Raw genomic sequence first — 22501 nt, 5'->3', positions numbered from 1 at the left:
TAGGGGTCCTTTTGGCTCCAGGAATGCGCCTAAAATCTGAGCATTTTTCGGTAATTCAAGGGCCATAATTCCAAAGTGCCTAGGCCGATTTGGCTAGTTATCGAACTTGGCCGAGCACTTATTGACAGACAAATTTTGTTGAATTTTGGTGAAGATCGGATGAGAAATGTTGGACTTAGAGTGCGGACAAGCTTTGTGACAGACACACACACACACACGCACACACACAGACACAGACACACAGACTGGAGTAAATCAATATGTCTCCCACACCACTGTGTGGTGGGAGACATAATAACCAAACCTGTTCAAATTGTAACCTCTTTACTCAGTTAGCTTTGTAGACAGAACACAGGACTCTGTGAACAATATCTCAAAGTGCAGTATGTCTGAAGAAATTTGCCAACCGCCTCTGATTCAAGTGGGACAGTTTTCAGTTACAAGTGAGGAACAATGGTTAGGTTCCGCCATGTAAAATAACTGTTAACAAGAGCTCGTAGAACATGAAATGCCCCCCTTGATGCATTCAGTAATTGCACAAGGAACAGAAATTATTTGGTCACTGTGCACTGGACCTTTGATGTACTGACCTCAAATCAATAATTATGTGTCATTTACCAGTCATAAGTGACCTCCGTATCAAATGTGATCTTAGACCAAAGCATTCCCTAGTTATTTGGCAAAAAAAGTTCTACTGTTCTGGGTCAATATGACCTTGACCTATTGACCTCAAAATTAGTAGGGGTCATCTGCTGGTCATGATCAACCTCCCTATTAAGTTTCGTAGTTTCGTGGTCCAAGGCCCAAGATTTCTCAAGTTATCGTCCTGAATTGGCTTAATTGTTCCAGGCCACTGTGACCTTGACCTTTGACCTATTGACCTCAAAATCAATAGGGGTCATCTGCTATTAATGATCAATCTCCCTATTAAGTCTCCTGAACCGTTTAACTGTTCCAGGTCACTATCAATACGGGTCATCTGCTGGTCCTGGTAAACCTCCCTATAAAGTTTGATGATCCTAAGCTCAAGCGTTCTCAAGTTATCATCCGGAAACTGTTTAACTGTTCCGAGTCACTGTGACCTTGACCTTTGACCTACTGTACTCAAAATCAACAGGGGCCACCTGCTGGTCATGACCAACCTCCCTATCAACTTTCATGAACCTAGGCCCAAGCATTCTTGAGTTATCATCCAGAAACCGTTCAACTGTTCCGGGTCACTGTGACCTTAACCTTTGACCTACTGACCTCAAAATCAATAGGGGTCATCTGCTTGTCATGACCAACCTCCCTATCAACCTTCATGATCCTAGGCCCAAGAGTTCTTGAGTTATCATCCAGAAACTGTTTTACTGTTCTGGGTCACTGTGACCTTGGACCTCAAAATCAATAGGGGTCATCTACTGGTCATGACCAACCTCTCTATTAACTTTCATGATTTTAGGCCCAGGTGTTCTTGAGTTACCACCCGGAAACCATTTAAGTGTTCCGGGTCACTGTGACCTTGACCTTTGACTTACTGAACTCAAAAACAATAGGGGTCATCTGCTGGTCATGAATAACCTTCCTATCAACTTTCATGATCCTAGGCCCAAGCGTTCTCGAGTTATCAACTGGAAACCGATTGGTCTACGAACCGACCGACCGACATATGCAAAACAATACACCCCTCCTTCTTCGTAGGGGGGCATAACAAGAGGGCCATGATGGCCCTAAATCGCTTACCTGAGTTTCAAAACTTGCTTAACAGTTTTGGTAGAAGGTCACGAAAAGAAATTATCTGTTTAAGTTATTTTGAAATAGGGTTAGTGTTTTCTGACTGGAAGACTTTCAAAGTTGGTAATGACAACGTGTTTGCAGGGTTGGGACTGGAGAAGGAAGTGAATGATGACATAGGAATCTTAAGCCACAATAGCAAGAAATAGTTTTTTTCAGGGGTTGGGGTAGGGGTTACACAGCTTGCTCGAACAGTTTGTCATGCAAGAAAATATCTGTGAAATTATTTTGAAATAGGACCAGTGTTCTGAAATGAGATTTAAAAAGTTTCCACAAAAAAATATGAGCGGGTCATGTGTGTGGGATTGGAGAGAGTGGGGTGTGGGGAATGATGACATAAGATACTAAGAGACAGTATCCAGCAACAGCGCCACCTAACTGCTAACTGTTTGCAAGCAAAATAGGACAGGGCAATAAAAATGGGCATTTGAAACAACAATTAATTTTGAGGCGTGTTTGGAAGGAAATAGAGGAGATAGTGCAGGATATTGATTAAGGATATGATGACAAGATCCCTGTGATCTTGACCTTTGTGAGCCACTGACCCAAAAATCATTAGGGGTCTTTCTCAAGTGGTATCTAGTCATTGTGTAAAGTTTGAAAGATGTAGTTATTATATTGTCTGGCTCTGACCTTTGAGCCAATGACCAAAAAATCAATAGGGATCTTCCTCTAGTAGAATTCAATCATTGTGTGAAGTTTGAAAGCCGTAGCTTTTATAATTTATGTCTTAAGAGTCAAGAAACCATTTTCAGTCTCCCAGTCATTGTGACCTTGACCTTTGCCCTTTTTACCCCAAAAACAAAGGGGCCCTAAGTGGTGTTAAGTCATAATGTAAAGTTTGAAAGCTATAGCTAATAATACTTTGTGACTTAGAGCCCGGAAATAAAAAAACAACAACAGAAATTAAGTAAAATAACTATGACCATGACCTTTGATTACTGACCCCAAAACCAACAGAAATCCCTATAACAATAGCCAAAAAAGGAGTTGATGGGGAGTGGTAGTAATGTGGTGGGGACCTTGAAGGACTTTGGTAGAGGGTCACCAAAGGAACATTTGTATGAAATTATTTTGACTTTGGGTCAGCAGCTTCAGAGAAGTTTTTTAAAGTTTTCCATGTAGCCATATAGAGAAAACTACATGTAGACCCACCCCAAGGCTACTGTGTTTTTTAACAAGTCAATATGGCTGGAAAGAATTTGGTGCATGCAGGCTGTCTAGCATACCCTGACAAAAAATTAGGGCTAATTTTAGGGCAATTTGTACAAAAAAATAGGGCTAAAATTAGGAATTTGGTACAATTTTAAGGAAATTTTAGGGCTAAATTTAGGAATTTTCAAATTAAAATATAGACTTTAAAGACCATGTAATGTGCTTACCTTTATGTGATTGACATAAAAGTAACTCACAAATAGTGCTTTATTTACAGAAAAGGCGTCTACCACTGGTAAACTGCTTTGAACTGTGCTAAACTGTTTTTTTCTGAATTAGAAGAACTTTTAAACAACATTTAAAACATTTTCTCTTTTTGATCATTGCAAAAAAGTTAAAAAATTAGGATTTTTTATGAAAAAATAGGGCCTTTTTAGGAATTTCCTTTGATTTTTTTTAAAAAATAGGAATTTTAGCCAAATTGAAAAAAAATAGGAAAAAGTAGGAATTTTAGGGACGCTGGACAGCCTGTGCATGGTCATCCATGGAACAATGCTGTAAAATTATTTTCAAATCAAGCTAGCAGTTTCAGTAGAGCAGCTTTTTATTAAAGTTTTCTATATAGCCATAATAGAAAGCCCTGCCTTCAGACAGCCATGTTTCTTAATAAATACAAATGGCTTACTGGAATTTGGTACAGGGTCACCCAAAGAGCATTGCTGTCAAATTATTTTGAAATTAAATCAGCAGTTTGAGAGAAGATTTTCAAAGTTTTCATACAGCAAAATAGGGAAAATTAGCCCTACTCCGTGGTGGCCATGTTTTGTAAGGAAACAGAACAATTTAGAATAATTTTTAAATTTAGCAAACAGTTTCAGAGGAGAAGATGTTTAAAGTTTTCCAAATAGCCATGTATAGAATACTAGCCTTAAGGCAGCGAAGTTTCTTACCAAATCAACATGGCTTGAAGGAATTTGGTAAATGGCCACCCATGGAACATCGCTGTTAAATTATTTTGAAACTGAACCTGCAGTTTTAGTAGAGATTTTCAAACTTTTCCATATAGCCATAGTTACGGTCACTTACGCATAGCCTACATGTTTAAAGTCAATCTCTGACAACTGCATAAGTGAGTCGACTTTTTCGCTCAGTGGTTAGAGCATTGGACAAACACCCGATGACCTGGGTTCGAATCCTGCCACTGGCAGGTGGGATTTTTAGTCATAAAATGCTGTGCTCTTTGATTTGTTACAGATAGAAGTGGTAAGACCATAATTATAGCGGAAACAAGTGAATGAAGTATTGCCATGCAATACAAAGTCCCCTACTGGAAGGCACCTAATTTTTTCTACTGCAGTATAACATAATGAACTGATATCTGTCAATGATGTATAAACAATATTGTACTATATGTTATAACAAAACACTTGGATTAAAATTTGCATATATAAAAACCTACAGTTGTTTTCATATGGAATTTTTTTGGCCAATTATAAAAAAGTTATCATATCAATTATTTATAGTAAGTTAAAAAAAAAAAAATCTATTATAAGTCCACAAAAAACTCTTTACCAGGTAGAGATAGGTCAAATTACAACTAAAAATTCAATGTAACATGCATGTTGTACCACAAAAAAGTGGTCTTGATTTTTCCCTACAGCCAGTAATAAACAAGAGCTGTCTCCATAGGATGACACATGCCCCCGATGGCACTTTGAATGAATAGTTATGGCCGATGTTAGAGTTTAGGACCTTTGACCTACGTACCTGGGTCTTGCGCGCGACACGTCGTCTTACTGTGGTACACATTCATGCCCAATAATTTTAAAATCCATGCATGAATGACAAAGATATGGACCAGACACGCCCATCAATGCACTATCATGAAATATGACCTTTAACGTCTAAGTGTGACCTTGACCTTTGAGCTACGGACCTGGGTCTTATGCACGACACGTCGTCTTACTGTGGTACACATTCATGCCAAGTTATTTGAAAATCCATCCATGGATGACAAAGATATGGACCCTACACGAATGCACTATCATGAAAAATGACCTTTAACGTCTAAGTGTGACCTTGACCTTTGAGCTACGGACCTGGGTCTTGCACGCGACACGTCGTCTTACTGTGGTACACATTCATGCCAAGTTATTTGAAAATCCATCCACGGATGACAAAGATATGGACCGGACACGAATGCACTATCATGAAAAATGACCTTTAACGTCTAAGTGTGACCTTGACCTTTGAGCTACGGACCTGGGTCTTGCGCGCGACATGTCGTCTTACTGTGGTACACATTCATGCCAAGTTATTTGAAAATCCATCCATGGATGACAAAGATATGGACCGGACACGAAAATTGCGGACAGACTGACAGACGGTTCAAAAACTATATGCCTCCCTTTGGGGGCATAAAAAGTAACAATATAATCTATTTATAGTAACAACAAAGATATGTAATTCTAAAAACAAGGGTGCCTCATGGTGGTGAATATTTGTGCCAAGTTACATCAAAATCCCTCCATGCATGAAGAAGAAATGCTCCGGACAAAGTCATTTTTGTATCTGACCTTTGGCCTCTAAGTGTGACCTTGACCTTAGACCTAGGGCCCGGGTTTTGCGCACGACAATCCGTCTCATCCAGGGGAATATTTGTGCCAACTGATATTTAAATCCTGTCTTGCATGACACAGTTAAAGACCGGACAGGAAAAACATCTTATTGACCTTTGATCTCAAAGTGTGACCTTGACCTTTAAATTAGGGTTCTGGGTGTTGCGCATGACACGTCATCTCGTCATGGGGAACATTTATGCCAAGTAATATTGTAATCCCTTGATGGATGACAGAGTTCTGGACCAGACAGGAAAAAAACCCTATTAACATTTGACCTCCAATTGTGACCTTGACCTTCGAGCTAGGAGTCGAGTTTTGCGCAGGACATGTCGTCTCATCATGGGGAACATTTGTGCCAAGTAATATAAAAATCCCTTCATGGATGGCAGAGTTATGGACCAGACAGGAAAAAAGCCCTGTTGACATTTGACCCCCAATTGTGACCTTGATCTTTGAGCCAGGAGTCCGGGTTTTGCACATGACACGTCGTCTCATCATGGGGAACATTTATGCTAAGTGATATTAAAATCCCTTAATGAATGACAGAGTTATGGACCGGACACGAAACAGACCCTGTTCATGCCATGTTAACATTTGACTGCTAAGTGTGACTTTGAGCTAGGGTTCTGAAAGTTGTGCATGACACATTGTCTTATTATGAGGTACATTTGTGCCAAGTAATATTAAAATCCCTTCATGGATGGGAGAGTTATGGACCGGACAGGAAAAAAGCCCTGTTGGCTTTTGACCTCCAACTGTAACCTTGACCTTTTAGCTAGGGGTCTGGGTTTTGCGCAAGACACATCGTCTTATCATGGGGAACATTTGTGCCAAGTAATATTAAAATCCCTTCATGGATGACAGAGCTATGGACCAGACACGAAATTGGACGGAAGGACAGAAAAGCGCATTCCTATAGTCCAATTAGCCCCACCCCTAGTGGCGATGTTTTTTAATGAAACAGAATGGTTTGAAGGACTTTGGTAGAGGGTCACCCAAGTACCATTTCTATTTCAAAATCGGGCCAGCAGTTTCTGAGGAGAAGATTTTTGAAGTTTTTCCTTTTGGTTGCAAAGACAACCAGAATTCTGCATGGGTGGCCATGATATGAAGGAATACAGAAGCTCACAACCCGTTGAACATTGCTGTGACATTTGACTGAAACAAGTAATGTGCTCATAGAACACAAAATGTCCCCCTTGATGCATTCAGTAATTGCACAAGGAACAGAAATTTTTTGGTCTCTGTACACAAAAGTTCTACTGTTCTCAGTCAATGTGACCTTGACCTTTGACCTATTGACCTGTAAATCAATAAGGGTCATCTGCTGGTCATGACCAACCTCCTTATCAACTTTCATGATCTTAGGCCCAAGCATTCTCAAGTTATTGTCTGGAAACGGTTTTACTGTTATGGGTCATTGTGACCTTGATCTCTGGCCTACTGGCCTCAAAATCAAAAAGGGTCATCTGCTGGTCATGACCAACCTCCCTATCAACTTTCATGATCCTAGGCCCAAGCAGTCTTGACTTATTATCCAGAAACCGTTTAACTGTTCCGGGTCAGTGTGACCTTGACCTGACCTCAAAATCAATAGGGGTCATCTGCTGATCTTGATCAACTTCCCTATCAAGTTTTGTGATTATTGGCCCAAGTTTTCTCAAGTTACCATCAAGAAACAGTTTATCTGTTCCAAATCAATGTGACCTTGACCTTTGACCTACTGACATCAAAATCAATAGGGGTCTTCTGCTGGTTATGATAAATCTCCCTATCAACTTTCATGATCCTAGGCCCAAATGTTCTTGAGTTATCATCTGGAAACCATTTAACCTTTCCAGGTCACTGTGACCTTGACCTTTGACCTACTGACCTCCAAATAAATAGGGGTCATTTGCTGCTCATGAACAACCTCCCTATCATCTTTCATGATCCAAGGCCCAAACATTCTTGAATTATCATCCGGAAACCGTTTAACTGTTCTGGGCCACTGTGACCGTGACCTTTTATCTACTGATCTCAAAATCAATAGGGGTCATCTGCTAGTCATGACCAACCTCCCTATTAACTTTCATGATTCTAGGCCCAAGTGTTCTTGAGTTATCTTCCAGAAACCGTTTAACTGTTCTGGGTCACTGTGACCTTGACCTTTGACCTACTGACCTCCAAGTCAATAGGGGTCACTTGCTGCTCATGACCAACCACCCTATCAACTTTCATGATCCAAGGCCCAAGCATTCTTGAATTATCATCCGGAAACCGTTTAACTGTTCTGGGTCAATGTGACCTTGACCTTTGACCTACTGACCTCAAAATCAATAGGGGCCATCTGCTGGACATGACCAACCTCCCTATCAACTTTCATGATCCCAGGCCCAAGCGTTCTTGTGTTATCATCCGGAAATGGATTGGTCTACATACAGACCGACTGACATCTGCAAAACAATATACACCGCCTTCTACGAAGGGGGTAGCGGTTTATAAGGGTATGCTCTGTAAAAAAATTATGGACAACAGACAGAAGACTTACAGAAAAAAAATTCTATTTTGTTCAAGATGCACATTTAGATATAACAGCAGACTTGGGTATGTAAGTTAGCTGAATGACTTGCCACAAACTCTTTGTAACCCTGAAAAAGGCTTAAATTACAAAGTAATTTCATTCAAATACCACCTGATTTGATTCTGTGTTAACATTCATAAACAATTTCCAAACCCTATTCCTTCACCAAATGATGTAGCCATTACAACACTTACATGTTCTTGATGCCGTCTCTGTACTGCAGCCACATATCTCTCTCCTTTCAGTTTGCTGACATATTCACAATGCGGGAACCATCTTGTATGTTCCAACATCGGATCATCACCTGTTATACAAAACCATTAGCATTTGCCATATCAGGCAGTCTTTTTCTATCAGCTGTCAAATTACTGTATCAGCTTTGATAAGCAGTATAAACAATCTCACAAAAAGTCCTGTCTGACAATATATATATATATATATATATATATATATATATATATATATATATATATTAGGGATGGCAACGAATAGCAATTTTGGTATTCGAATATTCGGTCAACCTTCCGAACGAATATTCGAATATTCGGTCATCCAATGATCAACAAATCAACTCAAAATCTTATGAATTTATCGTACCCTTAGCAGCGATCTGCATTAATTCTACTTTCGTTTACACCGGAAGTAATTCAGACATTGGCGAATTAAGATTGACTTATCGTTCTCATCGCTTGTTCATCTTTTTGAATATAAAATATTTGTCATAAATTTGCCTTCATTTACGTATAATTAATAGAGGTTTTACTTAGTTTTACATGGATGTAGCTCTCCCGTAAGTAAAGTTCTTTTCACATATATATTACATGTAGCTGGCTTCCTATCGGATGATCGCGTGCAATACTTTAAAAAGACAGGCGGCATTGCTTGCATTTTGTCAGTAGATTCACGTAATAGCATGAACAATATTTTCAATTAAACGAGGTGTAAAATTAAGAATTTGGAGTAGGGGGAGTCTAATAAAAGATATATTTTGCTTAACTTTACCCTTTGTCTGAGTAGATTCTATTATTTTTTTCCATACGAAACGCATTTATTATCAAGAGGATGATCCGTTTTACATGAAAATAATATTCATCACATTTGATTTGTTTTCAACACTTTTCGGCATTTTTCTTTACTCAATTACATCTTAAATCGACTTTGATTTAAATCCGAGTCATTACTTCAAGTGCTTTCTGATGATTTTTAATTACACGCGGTTCGCACCTATCGAAAACAAAGCGATTTCTAACGGATTTACATCAATTGGGGACCAATAAAATTTCTAAAGGTAAGCAATTAGCGTTACTTACTACAGGGTACGATGTCATCACCATAGCGATGTGCAATCTCGGCACCCTAATATACAAAGTGACACGTCTGACAGCGACATAAGCCGTTTTCGCGCGTATATGAAAACAAATTTTTTAATTACATAGACGAACATACTGGTTCTTTCATTTGGTTTTTATTTATTTCTTATGATCTTATATTTTTCCGAATATTCGAATAGTGAAACGGTATTCGAATATTCGTGTCATGACCGAATATTCGTTGCCATCCCTAATATATATATATATATATATATATAATCGTAGGCTTCCGTAAATCTGGGCAGATTCTATTCTATTCCAGTACCGTTAGTCAACCCACTTTTACGGGTATATCTGCCCACTTCTACGGTCTCTACAGATTGAATCTATAGATCAAACGAAAAAAAACAAAAAAAAAACAAGAGCTGTCTCCATAGGATGACACATGCCCCCGATGGCACTTTGAATGAAAATATAGTTATGGCCGATGTTAGAGTTTAGGACCTTTGACCTACGGAACTGGGTCTTGCGTGCGACACGTCGTCTTACTGTGTCACACATTCATGCCAAGTTATTTTAAAATCCATGCATGAATGACAAAGATATGGACCGGACACGCCTATCAATGCACTATCATGAAAAATGACCTTTAACGTCTAAGTGCGACCTTGACCTTTGAGCTACGGACCTGGGTCTTGCGTGCAACACGTCGTCTTACTGTGGTACACATTCATGCCAAGTTATTTGAAAATCCATCCATGGATGACAAAGATATAGACCGGACACGCCCATCAATGCACTATCTTTTAACGTCTAAGTGTGACCTTGACCTTTGAGCTACGGACCTGGGTCTTGCGTGCGACACGTCGTCTTACTGTGGTACACATTCATGCCAAGTTATTTGAAAATCCATCCATCGATGACAAATATATGGACCGGACACGCCCATCAATGCACTATCCTTTAATGTCTAAGTGTGACCTTGACCTTTGAGCTATGGGCCTGGGTCTTGCGCACGACACGTCGTCTTACTGTGGTACACATTCATGCCAAGTTATTTGAAAATCCATCCATCGATGACAAAGATATGGACCGGACACGAAAATTGCGGACAGACTGACAGACGGACAGACGGTTCAAAAACTATATGCCTCCCTTCGGGGGCATAAAAAATATATATATACAGTTGAATATCGTTACCTCGATATCGGTTAGCTCGATACTCCGGTTAGCACGATGTGTTTTAGTCGGTCCCGATTTTTCCCTATATATTTCAATGTAATTATTTATCATTACCTCGATATGATTAGCTCGATATTTTGTTTAGGTCGATGAGATTTTTCAGTCCCGTCAACTTACCTGTACTGTTTTTACACCTGGTTTCGTCGATATCACAGCTTGTCAAAAAATATCCATGTTATGTGTAACGTGTGAAAATCAACCTATTGTTGTCCGGCGATGTATTAATCATAATCAAGTTAGTTTGTGTGTTTGTTATTTAATCTTTAAATCCAATTTAAATGTCAGGAAGTTTGCATTTAATTCCCAATAATTAGTCTTATAAAACAGCGTGCAAGCGGGCAAGCTGTTTTCCAATATAACAACTAATTTGGATGAAATATTTTTTCTGTGTGACGGAGTAAAAAGCTGCCATTTAGGGTTGAGTAATAATATGTGTATTTAACTGGCAAATTTTCGTTATCGAAGCACAGTCAAAATGACTACTCATCTAGGAACATTACCGCTACATTCAGACTTGTTTAGGGAAGGAATAAAAATGCGAATGTCTACACGTATTTTTTGAAAAATTAAAAAGTTGTATGTATGTACTATTTAAATAGGGTGTTTTATTTGTCAATAAAATTAAAATCCTATTTACGTTTTACATTATTTCTTTCCGCTTTCAAACCCTTCGAAAATGCATTGGATATTATAACAATATAGACGTCCGACACAAGTACAAAGTAGTCCCAGATAGTCGATATCGTTACGTCGAACTTCGGATACGTCGATGCAATTTTTACAGTCCCTTGAATATCGAGGTAACGGTATTCGACTGTATATATAGTAGAGAAAATTTATACAATTTATATGAACTAAATCACCATCACAATATACCATACCAATTAGAGCAAAGTGCCTAGCAGTACAAATGAGCAGGCACATGCCACAGCAAGTCCACTAATCCAATAAGATTAGTTTCGATGCTGCGTTTTATACATTCCTGAATTGCACTACACATTCCTATTGGTTCAACATTTGCATACATATCCAAATCTCTGTTTTCAAGTCTCACAATCAGTAGTGATATTTTAGTCTTTTTAACTGATTGAGACCAGAGAGAAGCTTTATTTTCTCTCTGAAAGTTAACTGGATCTATGTAACCATCATAATTATCACAGTAGTTTATGCCAAAATACTGTGAAAATTAGCTAAAATGTGTTTACGGGCAGCATTGCTTTTTCCACAAAACAAATTGGTTTAAATGATTAAAGAAGGCCACCAAAGGAACATTTGTATGAATTATCTTAAAAGTTTGATATAAAATATTTGGTTTAAGAAATTTTGTTTGACGATTTTCATACTGCCGCTCTAGCTATAATGTTATTGAAAGAATCAGAAAACAAGAGGGCCAAGATGGCTCTAGGTCACTCACCTGAGAAACAGTGTAAACATGTTTGACCTAGTGATTTCATGGAGACAAATATTCTGACCAATTTTCATTAAGATTGGACCAGAAATGTGGCCTGTAAACAAGCCTTTTCTTTGATTTGACCTAGTGACCTAGTTTTTGACCCCTTGTGACCAAGATTCGAAATCATCCAAGACTTCTTGATAAACATTCTGATCAAGTTTTATAAAGATAGAATAAAAAATGTGGCCTCTAGAGTGTAAACAACCTTTTTCCTTGATTTTACCTGACCTAGTTTTTGACCCAAAGTGAACAAGATAAAAACTCATCCAAGATTTCATGAAGACAAACATTCTGACCAAGTGTCATGCACATCAAATGAAAAATGCAGCCCCTATTGCATACACAAGGTTTTTCTTTGATTTGACCAGGTGACCTAGGCTTTAACCCCCGATGACCCAGATTCAAAACTGACCTAGATTTTATCAAGACAAACATTCTGACCAATTCTCATGAGTTTAAAACTTAAAATGTGGTCTGTAGAGTGTTAACAAGATTTTCCTTTGATCTGGCCTAGTGACCTAGTTTTTGACCCCATAAGACCCAGATTCAAACTTGGTCTAAAGATCATCAAGATAAATATTCTGACAAATTGCATGAAGATAGGGTCATAAATGTGGCCTTTAGAGTGTTAACAAGCTTTTCCTTTGATTTGACCGGGTGACCTTGTTTTTGAACCCTCATGACCCAGATTCAAACTTGACCTATTAGTATAAGTCATCAAGACAATTATTCTGACCAATTCTCATGAGTTTCAAACTTAAACTGTGGACTCTAGGGTGTTAACAAGATTTTCCTTTGATCTGGCCTATTGACCTAGTTTTTGATCCCACATGACCCAGATTCAAACTTGGGCTAAAGATCATCAAGAATAACATTCTGAGTTTCATAAAGATTCGGTCACAACTCTAGACTGTTAACAAGTTTTCCTTTGATTTGACTGGGTGACCTATTTTAAACCCCACATGACCCAAATTTGAACCTGATCTTGAGGTCATCAAGATAAACATTCTGACCAATTCTCATGAGTTTCAAACTTAAACTGTGGTCTCTAGAATGTTAACAAGATTTTCCTTTGATCTTGCCTACAGACCTAGTTTTTGACCCCACATGACCCAGTTTCGAACTTGACCTAGAGGTCATCAAGATAAACATTCTGACCAAGTTTCACAAAGATTGGTTCACAACTGTGGCCTCTAGAGTGTTATTAAGGCAAATGCTGACGGACGACGGGCAATGACCGGTCACAATAGCTCACCTTGAGCACTTCGTGACTAACATGAGTGCCAATATCAAAAGGTACACCTGTCATAGAGCAGACATTGTCTATCAGGTCAAGGGCCATGACTTTAAAAATACTGGTCTGAACAGGCTGGCTACTTACCTAGATTTTATAAAGAAACCTCTTCTGTATAATTGTGGTTGAGATCAAAAATGAGGGTCATAATGGCCCCAAATTGCTCACCTGAGCTTCAGAGTTTAAACAGGCTGGAGAATGCAACTTTGAAAAAGGACCATAATATGCTCCATATGTATCAGGTAAAATTAGTGTGACAAGTCTCTTAGGTCTCTAAACTTGGGTTGAAGAAAAGCACACACCAGACAACTGGAGCAGGTCGAGCGTGTTTTGGAGGACCTCTTTATAATGTTCTAAGCGCCCCCCAACAAACATTTGCAAAATACTGTGAGAAGACCTTATATGTGATGCAACAGATCAAGTTTAACAAACTAGAAATACATTCTGCATGCCCACGGGCAGGATGTCGAGCCCACCAGCACCTATGGCTTCTAAGTGTGACCTTGACTTTAGACCTAGGGACCTGGTTCTTGCGCATGACACTCCGTCTCATAATGGTGAACATTTATGCCAAGTTGCATCAAAATCCCACCATGCATGAAGAAGAAATGCTCCGGACAAACTTCAATTTGACCTTTGACCTCCAACTGTGACCTTGACCTTTGAGATAGGAACATGGGGTTTACGCACGACACTCCTTCTCATTGAGGTAAACATTCATGCCAATTATAAACAAATTTGGTCCATGCATGTCAAAGTTATGGTCCGGACAAAATCGGACAGACGGAAGCACATACATCGACCCGCCAAAAGTGATGTCTATATCGATCTCACCGCAAGCAGGCTCAACAAAAACCATCCAGTGGTTCATCAGAAGCAGTTGTTTAAAGGTATTTCTATATTAAGCATTGGTGGCCCCTAAAAGGGATCTGGAGGCACCATCTGAATAAATTTGGAGCTGACCTAACAAAACACAGGGACAGGAGCAAACAATGATGCTACAGATCAAGTTTGTTGAAGATCAATCAAGCCTTTAGTTAGAAAAAATCATATAAAGGTATTTCTATTTTTAGCTCCAGCAGCCCCTAAAAGAGGCTGAATGCCAACAAAATTGGGAGATGAACTTATAATTATGATATAGATCAAGTCTGATGAAAATCCATCCAGCGGTTCATAAGAAGCTGTTGTTTAATGGTATTTCTTCTGTTTTTTTAGCTCTAGTGGACCCTGGAAAATTTTGGCAAGGACTTTATGATGATTATAAAGACCAAGTTTGATGAAGATCCATAAAGTCATTTTTGAGAAGAAATCATTTAAAAGTAATTGGTATTTTAAGCCCTGATGACCTCTCAAAGGGGTCAAGCTAAAACATTTAAACCAACTTGTTAGAAGGCAAGGATGCTACTGTCCAAGTTTGGTGCAGTTCTGACCAGCATTTTCAGAGGAAATGTCATCTGAAGAAAAGTAAGGTGGACGGCTGATGGATAGGGAGTGATCACAATTGCCCATCCCGCGTGAGCCAAAAATGTAAATTAATACTCTTAGTTATTCAGCCTTCACTGTCAAATTAAGGGTAAAAACATAGTATGTTACACGCTTGTAAAACAAGTCCAATAACAACTTACCTGGTTCCCAGTTTCGCAGACCTCCACCACAACAAAAGCAGCGAGTAAAGTCTGCTACACCTACAAAACAAAGAGCTGTTTGTCAAACACATCTGCCCACTATTTTGGCAACAGGAAACACAGAAACACGTAACAGCTAAGTTGACAATTGTGTCTAAAGAAAGCTGTGTCCTTCACCTTGGACCTAATAACTCATTGACCATATACAATTATGCTATTACATTTGATAGCCAGGCTCCCCAGCCTTGAAACCAAGAGGCCCAAGTGGGCCTAGGGCCCTCCAAGAAGACATTTGACTTTGCTTCTGACTAAGTTTGGTGAACTGTTCATTAAAGCATGATGGCTAAAGTGGCCCTAAGTCACTCACCTGACCTTGACTTTTGACCTTAAATATATGTGTTCGACACACTGAATCATGAATGGTAACTGTATTTAGCATAAACTAGGAGCCATTAGTGTCCCCCACCCATTTTTATAAATTTGGGAAAGAATCTTACAATGATGCTTCAAACCAAGTTCTTGAATTTCAAAAAACTGAAACTAATAATTAGATGAAACACCTATTTTTATACAATGACATATTCAATGGCGTTGTACATAATAATATTAGTAACAATAATAACAATAATAATAAATAATAATAATAATAACAATAATAACAAGAGCTGTCCGTAAGACAGCACGCTCGACTTTTCTCAGTGCTTGACTCTGAATTTGAGCTTTGCCAGTAAAAAAAAAATCCAAGTTAAAAAGGGGCATAACTCTGTTAAAATTAAAATTATAGTTATGAGAATTGTGTCTCCTGGTGTAGACTTTGATAGTAAATAACTATTTTGAGTTTCAAGTCAAAAGCTTTAATAGTAACAGAGATATTTGACTTTATCAAAAACTTTAACCAAAAATTCTAAGTAAAAAAGGGGCATAATTCTGTCAAAACTAAAACCAGAGTTATGGGGATTGTTTCTCCTGGTGTAGACTTTGATAGTAAACTAGAGCTATCACTAAAGGTGATGAATGTACCCCCCACATGCACTGACACAGTACATTGCAATTTGACGCATACAAGATTGCATAATTATGTGGACTGTATGTATATAGACTGTATGTATAAAGTATAGTAACAAAAAACAAAGTCCCATAACTATGCAGAATATTTATCTAAAAGAATGTAACATGCACCATGCACAACTAGGGTTGGTACTGATCACTTGTGTGAAGTTTCATTAAATTGTGTGTAAAGGTTTGGTAGATTAGGCATGCACAAGATTGCATATGCAGACTGTATGTACATAGTATGTTAACAAGAAACAAAGTCCCATAACTCTGCAATTTTTGTCGCTGAAAGAACCTAACATGCCCCATGTACAACTACTGTTGTTACTGATCACTTGTGTGAAGTTTCATTAAATTGTGTCAAGGGGATGAGGAGAGATGGTGCGCACAAGATTGTGTCTATGTATATAGTATAGTAACAAAAAAACAAAGTCCCATAACTCTGCAAAAAAAATTTCTGAAAGAACCTAACATGCCCCATGCACAACTACTGTTGTTACTGATCACTTGTGTGAAGTTTCATTAAATTGTGTCAAGGGGATGAGGAGAGATGGTGCGCACAAGATTGTGTCTATGTATATAGTATAGTAACAAAAAAACAAAGTCCCATAACTCTGCAATTTTTTTTCTAAAAGAACCTAACATGCCCCATGCACAACTACTGTTGGTACTGATCACTTGTGTGAAGTTTCATTAAATTGTGTCAAGGGGATGAGGAGAGATGGTGCGCACAAGATTGTGTCTATGTATATAGTATAGTAACAAAAAAACAAAGTCCCATAACTCTGCAAATTTTTTTTCTAAAAGAACCTAACATGCCCCATGCACAACTACTGTTGGTACTGATCACTTGTGTGAAGTTTCATTAAATTGTGTCAAGGGGATAAGGAGAGATGGTGCGCACAAGATTGCGTCTACGGCCAGACGGACAGACAGACAGACAACCTGAAACCAGTATACGCCCCCTTACAACTTTGTTGTCGGGGGGTACAATAACTATTTTAAGTTTCAAGTCAAAAGCTTGATAGTAACAGAGATATTTGACTTTATCAAAAACTTTAACCAAAAATTCTAAGTTAAAAAGGGGCATAATTCTGTCAAAATTCACATCAGAGTAATGGGGATTGTTTCTCCTGGTGTAGACTTTGATGGTAAGTAAGTATTTTAAGTTTCAAGTCAAAAGCTTTGATAGTAACAGAGATATTTGACTATCAAAAACTTTAACTAAAAATTCTAAGTTAAAAAGGGGCATAATTCTGTCAAAATTCAAACCAGAGTTATAGGGATTGTGTCTCCTGGTGTAGATTTTGATAGTAAATAACTACTTTGAGTTTCAAGTCAAAAGCTTTAACAGAGATATTTGACTTTATCAAAAATTTTAACAAAATTTCTAAGTTAAAAAGGGGCATAATTCTGTCAAAACTCAAACCAGAGTTATGGGGATTGTTTCTCCTGGTGTAGACTTTGATACTAAATAAGTATTTTAAGTTTCAAGTCAATAGCTTTGATAGTAACAGAGATATTTGACTTTATCAAAAACTTTAACCAAAAATTCTAAGTTAAAAAGGGGCATTATTCTGTCAAAATTCAAATCAGAGTTATGGGGATTGTTTCTCCTGGTGTAGACTTTGACAGTAAATAACTATTTTAAGTTTCAAGTCAATAGCTTTGATAGTAACAGAGATATTTGACTTTATCAAAAACTTTAACCAATGCTGACGCGGATGCCGGGGCGAGTGCAATAGCTCTACATTTTCTTCAAAAAATGATAATAACTTTATTTAAACAGACATTTATGACCACTTCCTGCCCCCTGAGGCCATTTACCCCTATTGCAGAATACCAGTGCTTAAAGCCTTACATGGTATGCCCAGATGGGCTGCATATAGAGGTTCAAAACCCCTCGCTAATGGTGCCATCACTTATTATTTTACCCTACCCATAGAGCCTGTACCAGTAAGTACATTTAATTTTTTTAATTTAACAAACCTTGAAAATATACATGTTGAAATGTAAAAACTTTAAAAAATTTTAAAAAACTATCACCTGCTGTTATCGCATATAAAACAATTATCAAATAAATTTAAAACTATGCTATGAAGTCTCTGAAACACAGTGTCTTAAGATTTTTTTTGAATGTACATGTATCAAGTTATTTACTTTTGCTTAGTTCTAACGGCAGTTCATTCCAAAGTTTTGGACCAATAGTACAGAAAACTTCTATCATTGAATGTTCTGCACTTGTTGTATGGAACAACATAACGACATTTAGAATTTCCTGATGATCTCAAACCAAATGTCTACTAGGAACATGCTCTGTTAGCAATTCTGTTAAATACATAGGTGCTCTGCCAATGTGACAGCTAGACATGAATGTAAGTATCTTAAACTCAATCCATGCCTTCACCGGCAACCAATGTAAGTCATTCAATGCTCGTTTGGATCCTGTTTAGGGCAAGTTTTGCGCACATGTTTTGAATATGTTGCATCTTACACATCTCACCATTTTCATTAAATAATTCATGAGAAAAGCTGTTTTAAGGCATATCAATTTTTAGTTATAGAAGCCACTAAAAGGGGCCAACGTGATTCCACGGGACGCATATTTCTTGCCTTACACGTTCTTGCTCAATTACATTAACGTAAAACAGTTGCCCCTGTCAATCAAAAGGCGGAGTTTACGATGACTCTTTGTGCTCCTTGCCAGAGATCCACGTTTTCAAATAGGTGTTTGGTCGATTAAAGTAGTATTGAGTGTGTAATACTATGTAATCTAATCAACACGTGACAAACAACTTTTGAAATATTGTTCTGTTTATGTCACAAATAATTTGGTTTTTAACACGCGGCATACTTAGGAGTTTTGAATTCGCCGCTAATCTCGATAACTGGATTAAACTAGAAAATGCTTTTGTAAAAAAGCGCATGTCTCCCCCAATGTAAAGTCCTATAGGCAAGAAGTCAATAGGGGTCAGGAGCGAAAGTCAAAGAGACACTGATGGTTGGCTGCAATAGGGATCATCTACTTAGCATGTCCAGTCATCCCGCTAAATTTCAACACTCTTGGCCTAGTGGTTCTCAAGTCACTGTTCAGGCTCCTGTGACCTTGACTTTTGATCAAGTGACCTCAAAATAAATAGGGGTCATCAACTCTGCATGATGTCCAATCATCCTATTAAGTTTCAACATTGTAGGTCAAGTGGTTCTCAAGTTATTTCCAAAAAATGATTTTACATGAACAGGCCACTGTGACCTTGACCTTTAATAGACTGACCCCAAAATCAATAGGGGTCATCTACTCTGCATGTTCAATCATCCTATGAAGTTTCAACATTCTGGGTCAAGTGGTTCTCAAGTTATTGATCGGAACTGGTTATCAATGTTCTGGCCCCTGTGACCTTGAACTTTAACGGAGTGACCCCAAAAACAATAGGGGTCATTTACTCTGCATGAACAATCATCCTATGAAGTTTCAACATTCTGGGTCGAGAGGTTCTCAAGTTATTGATTGGAAATGGATTTCCATGTTCAGGCCCCTGTGACCTTGACCTGTAACAGAGTGACCCTAAAATCATTAGGGGTCATCTACTCTGCATGACCAATCATCCTATGAAGTTTCATCATTCTGGGTCAAGTGGTTCTCAAGTTACTGACCGGAAATGGTTTTCAATGTTCGGCCCCTGTGACCTTGAGATTTAACAGAGTGATCCCAAAATCGTTAGGGGTCATCTACTCTGCATGACCAATCATCCTATTAAGTTTCAACATTCTGGGTCAAGTGGTTCTCAAGTTACTGACCGGAAATGGTTTTCAATGTTCAAACCTGTGACCTTGACCTTTGACGGAGTGACCCCAAAATCAATAGGGGCCATCTACTCTTCATGACCAATCATCCTATGAAGTTTCAACATTCTGGGTCAAGTGGTTCTCTAGTTATTGATCGGAAATAGTTTTCAGTGTTCAGGCCCCTGTGACCTTGACCTTTGACGGAGTGACCCCAAAATCAATAGGGGTCATCTACTCTTCATGACCAATCATCCTATGAAGTTTCAACATTCTGGGTCAAGTGGTTCTCTAGTTATTGATCGGAAATGGTTTTCAATGTTCAGGCCCCTGTGACCTTGACCTTTAACGGAGTGACCCCAAAATCAATAAGGGTCATCTACTCTTCATGACCAATCATCCTATGAAGTTTCAACATTCTGGGTCAAGTGGTTCTCTAGTTATTGATCGGAAATGGTTTTCAATTTTCAGGCCCCTGTGACCTTGACCTTTGACGGAGTGACCCCAAAAACAATAGGGGTCGTCTACTCCAGCAGCCCTACAACCCTATGAAGTTTGAAGGTTCTAGGTCAAATGGTTCTCCAGTTATTGCTCGGAAATGAAGTGTGACGTACGGACGGAAGGACAGACGGGGCAAAAACAAGAGGGGGGGGGGGGAGACATAATGATGATTGAAATTAGAAATATTTTGAAATTAGATTGCAATACAGTCACATGACATGATTGTGTTGTTTTTCATAGCAGTTCCCAAATTAATGAAACAATATCTGGCACACACTGTTTTCAAAATGGATTCAAGATATATTTGGATGGTCAGCCAATGCGTGAACACATAGCCCTTTTCAAACTTCAGTCAAATAGTGTTGTCTATACAAATTGTGTTTGTTATACAAACCTTTGTTACGAGAAACTAGTTTGCTATACCAATATAAGAAACCTCGGTTATAAAGAACAATTTTTAGAGGTCCCAAGCTGTTTCTTGTAAGCGAGGTTTACTGTAAGTGTTTTTTTTTTTTACTTTTTACTGTTACCAACAATTACAATAGCAAAAACTAAGACATACCAAGCTTGCTGATCGTACTATGTTTTTCTAACTTCAGAAATACCCACCAACAAAGAAGAAACCTGCTTCTGACATCTGTCTGGGGGTTTGATCCAGGTAATCTGGCCATCCTTGGTACGAACTAACTCTAGAATCTATGCTGACATAGTCTGGATGTTTGGGATTACTGACAACTACAGTGATTGTAGGATCTGTTCTTCCTCCCACACTAGTTCCTGGGTCACTTTCTTGTTCTTCAGGAGCAGAAGGTGGAACATTATCCTGTTGTAAAGCTTCTGTTGCTATGGATGCTGAATTTTGTTGCCCAATGTCTAAAAAGAAATATGACTGTTTATGCCCATACCGTATAGCGGGTTAATTCTGCAGGTTTTTATTTCTGCTAAATCTGCGGGTCGAGGCTGTCACACAGAAATAAATTCCGCACATTTAAACTATCAGCAGAATTTTTTGACGCAGAAATAAACTTTGATATTTCGCTTAATGTAATGACCCTTTATCTTTATATCACGAGTTTTTCGTCTGCTGTCAAGTTATTCACACCGTATCGATTGTTTTTTTGTTATTGTATCAATCTATTGTCTATGAATGAATGGTTACCGTTTCAGGCATGTAATCTTTACAAGTGTATATCACAAAACACTCTAGGTTTATGAAGTTGAACAAACTAATTAATGTGCGTTGTAACTGTACTGTGTAACTGAATGAACTGTGAACGGACTATGTACTAGATTTTGCATTTGTATATATTTGAAAATAAATCGTAAATTTTTCTACCAGCAGTATTACATTTTATGAAAATGTCTTTCAAAATAAATTACCGGTACTAGACTTACAGTATTTATTTTTAACCTGGATTTTTGATCATGCACAGTAATGAAAAGAAATCAGATTTAAACATAAAACAGCTGCGCCAACTTCACTGTCCCAGATTCCGATCTAGATAATGCCACCAAGACACAACTGACGAGAATGATATGCATTTTAGTCATTAATTATGATGTAGTAAATGCGGTAGCTATTTCCCATTAATTCCTGCTTTTTTCAGGACAAAACCGCAGAATTTTTTGCCCGCAGAATTAACCCGCTATACGGTACTTTGATTACTTATGAGAATATCGGGAAAGAATAATTTGTTCTCACTTTTATGTCATAAACATGGAAATATATTGTGTCAAAAATGTTGTGAAAGGCCTTTTTATCTTGAACAACAGGGCCATGATGACCCATATCACTCACAAATGTTTCACAGCCTAAGCAGATGTTCGATGTTTTAAAAAGAGCTATATGGGGAAAACCATGCAGATACCCCTTATCCCAGCAGCCATTTTTCTTTTTGGCAAATCATGATAGGTTTTAATAATTTTAAAAGGGGGTCACTTAAGGAGCATTTCTGTGAAATTATGCCATAATCAGACTAGCGGTTAAGGCAACAGTGATTTTACTTTTTTTTAGCTCTGGCTGCAATGTTTTTTTACAAGTCAGATAATATTTAAAAATCTGGTTGATGGTTATCCCATTTCTGGGAAATTATTCCTACGTAGGACCAACAGTTTTTGACAAAAA

General features: G+C 38.2%; 1 protein-coding gene across 1 annotated transcript in view; it reads right to left on the bottom strand.

The window, feature by feature from the left end:
• The window catches only part of LOC128556651 (baculoviral IAP repeat-containing protein 8-like), a 30279-nt gene extending 8016 nt beyond the window's left edge, over nucleotides 1–22263 (bottom strand). Inside the window, exons 1-4 of the mRNA XM_053542234.1 lie at nucleotides 22245–22263; nucleotides 20986–21249; nucleotides 15040–15099; nucleotides 8310–8419 (exon numbers count right to left, since the gene is read on the bottom strand). Coding sequence (XP_053398209.1) covers nucleotides 8310–8419; nucleotides 15040–15099; nucleotides 20986–21249; nucleotides 22245–22263 — 453 coding nt within the window. The remainder of the gene's footprint in view (nucleotides 1–8309; nucleotides 8420–15039; nucleotides 15100–20985; nucleotides 21250–22244) is intronic.
• Nucleotides 22264–22501: the final 238 nt, after the last annotated feature.

Source organism: Mercenaria mercenaria, chromosome 4 (genome assembly GCF_021730395.1).
Source record: "Mercenaria mercenaria strain notata chromosome 4, MADL_Memer_1, whole genome shotgun sequence".
NCBI lineage: Eukaryota > Metazoa > Mollusca > Bivalvia > Venerida > Veneridae > Mercenaria > Mercenaria mercenaria.
The sequence above is the reverse complement of the archived record's forward strand: the minus strand, read 5'-3'. Positions and strand labels throughout refer to the sequence as shown.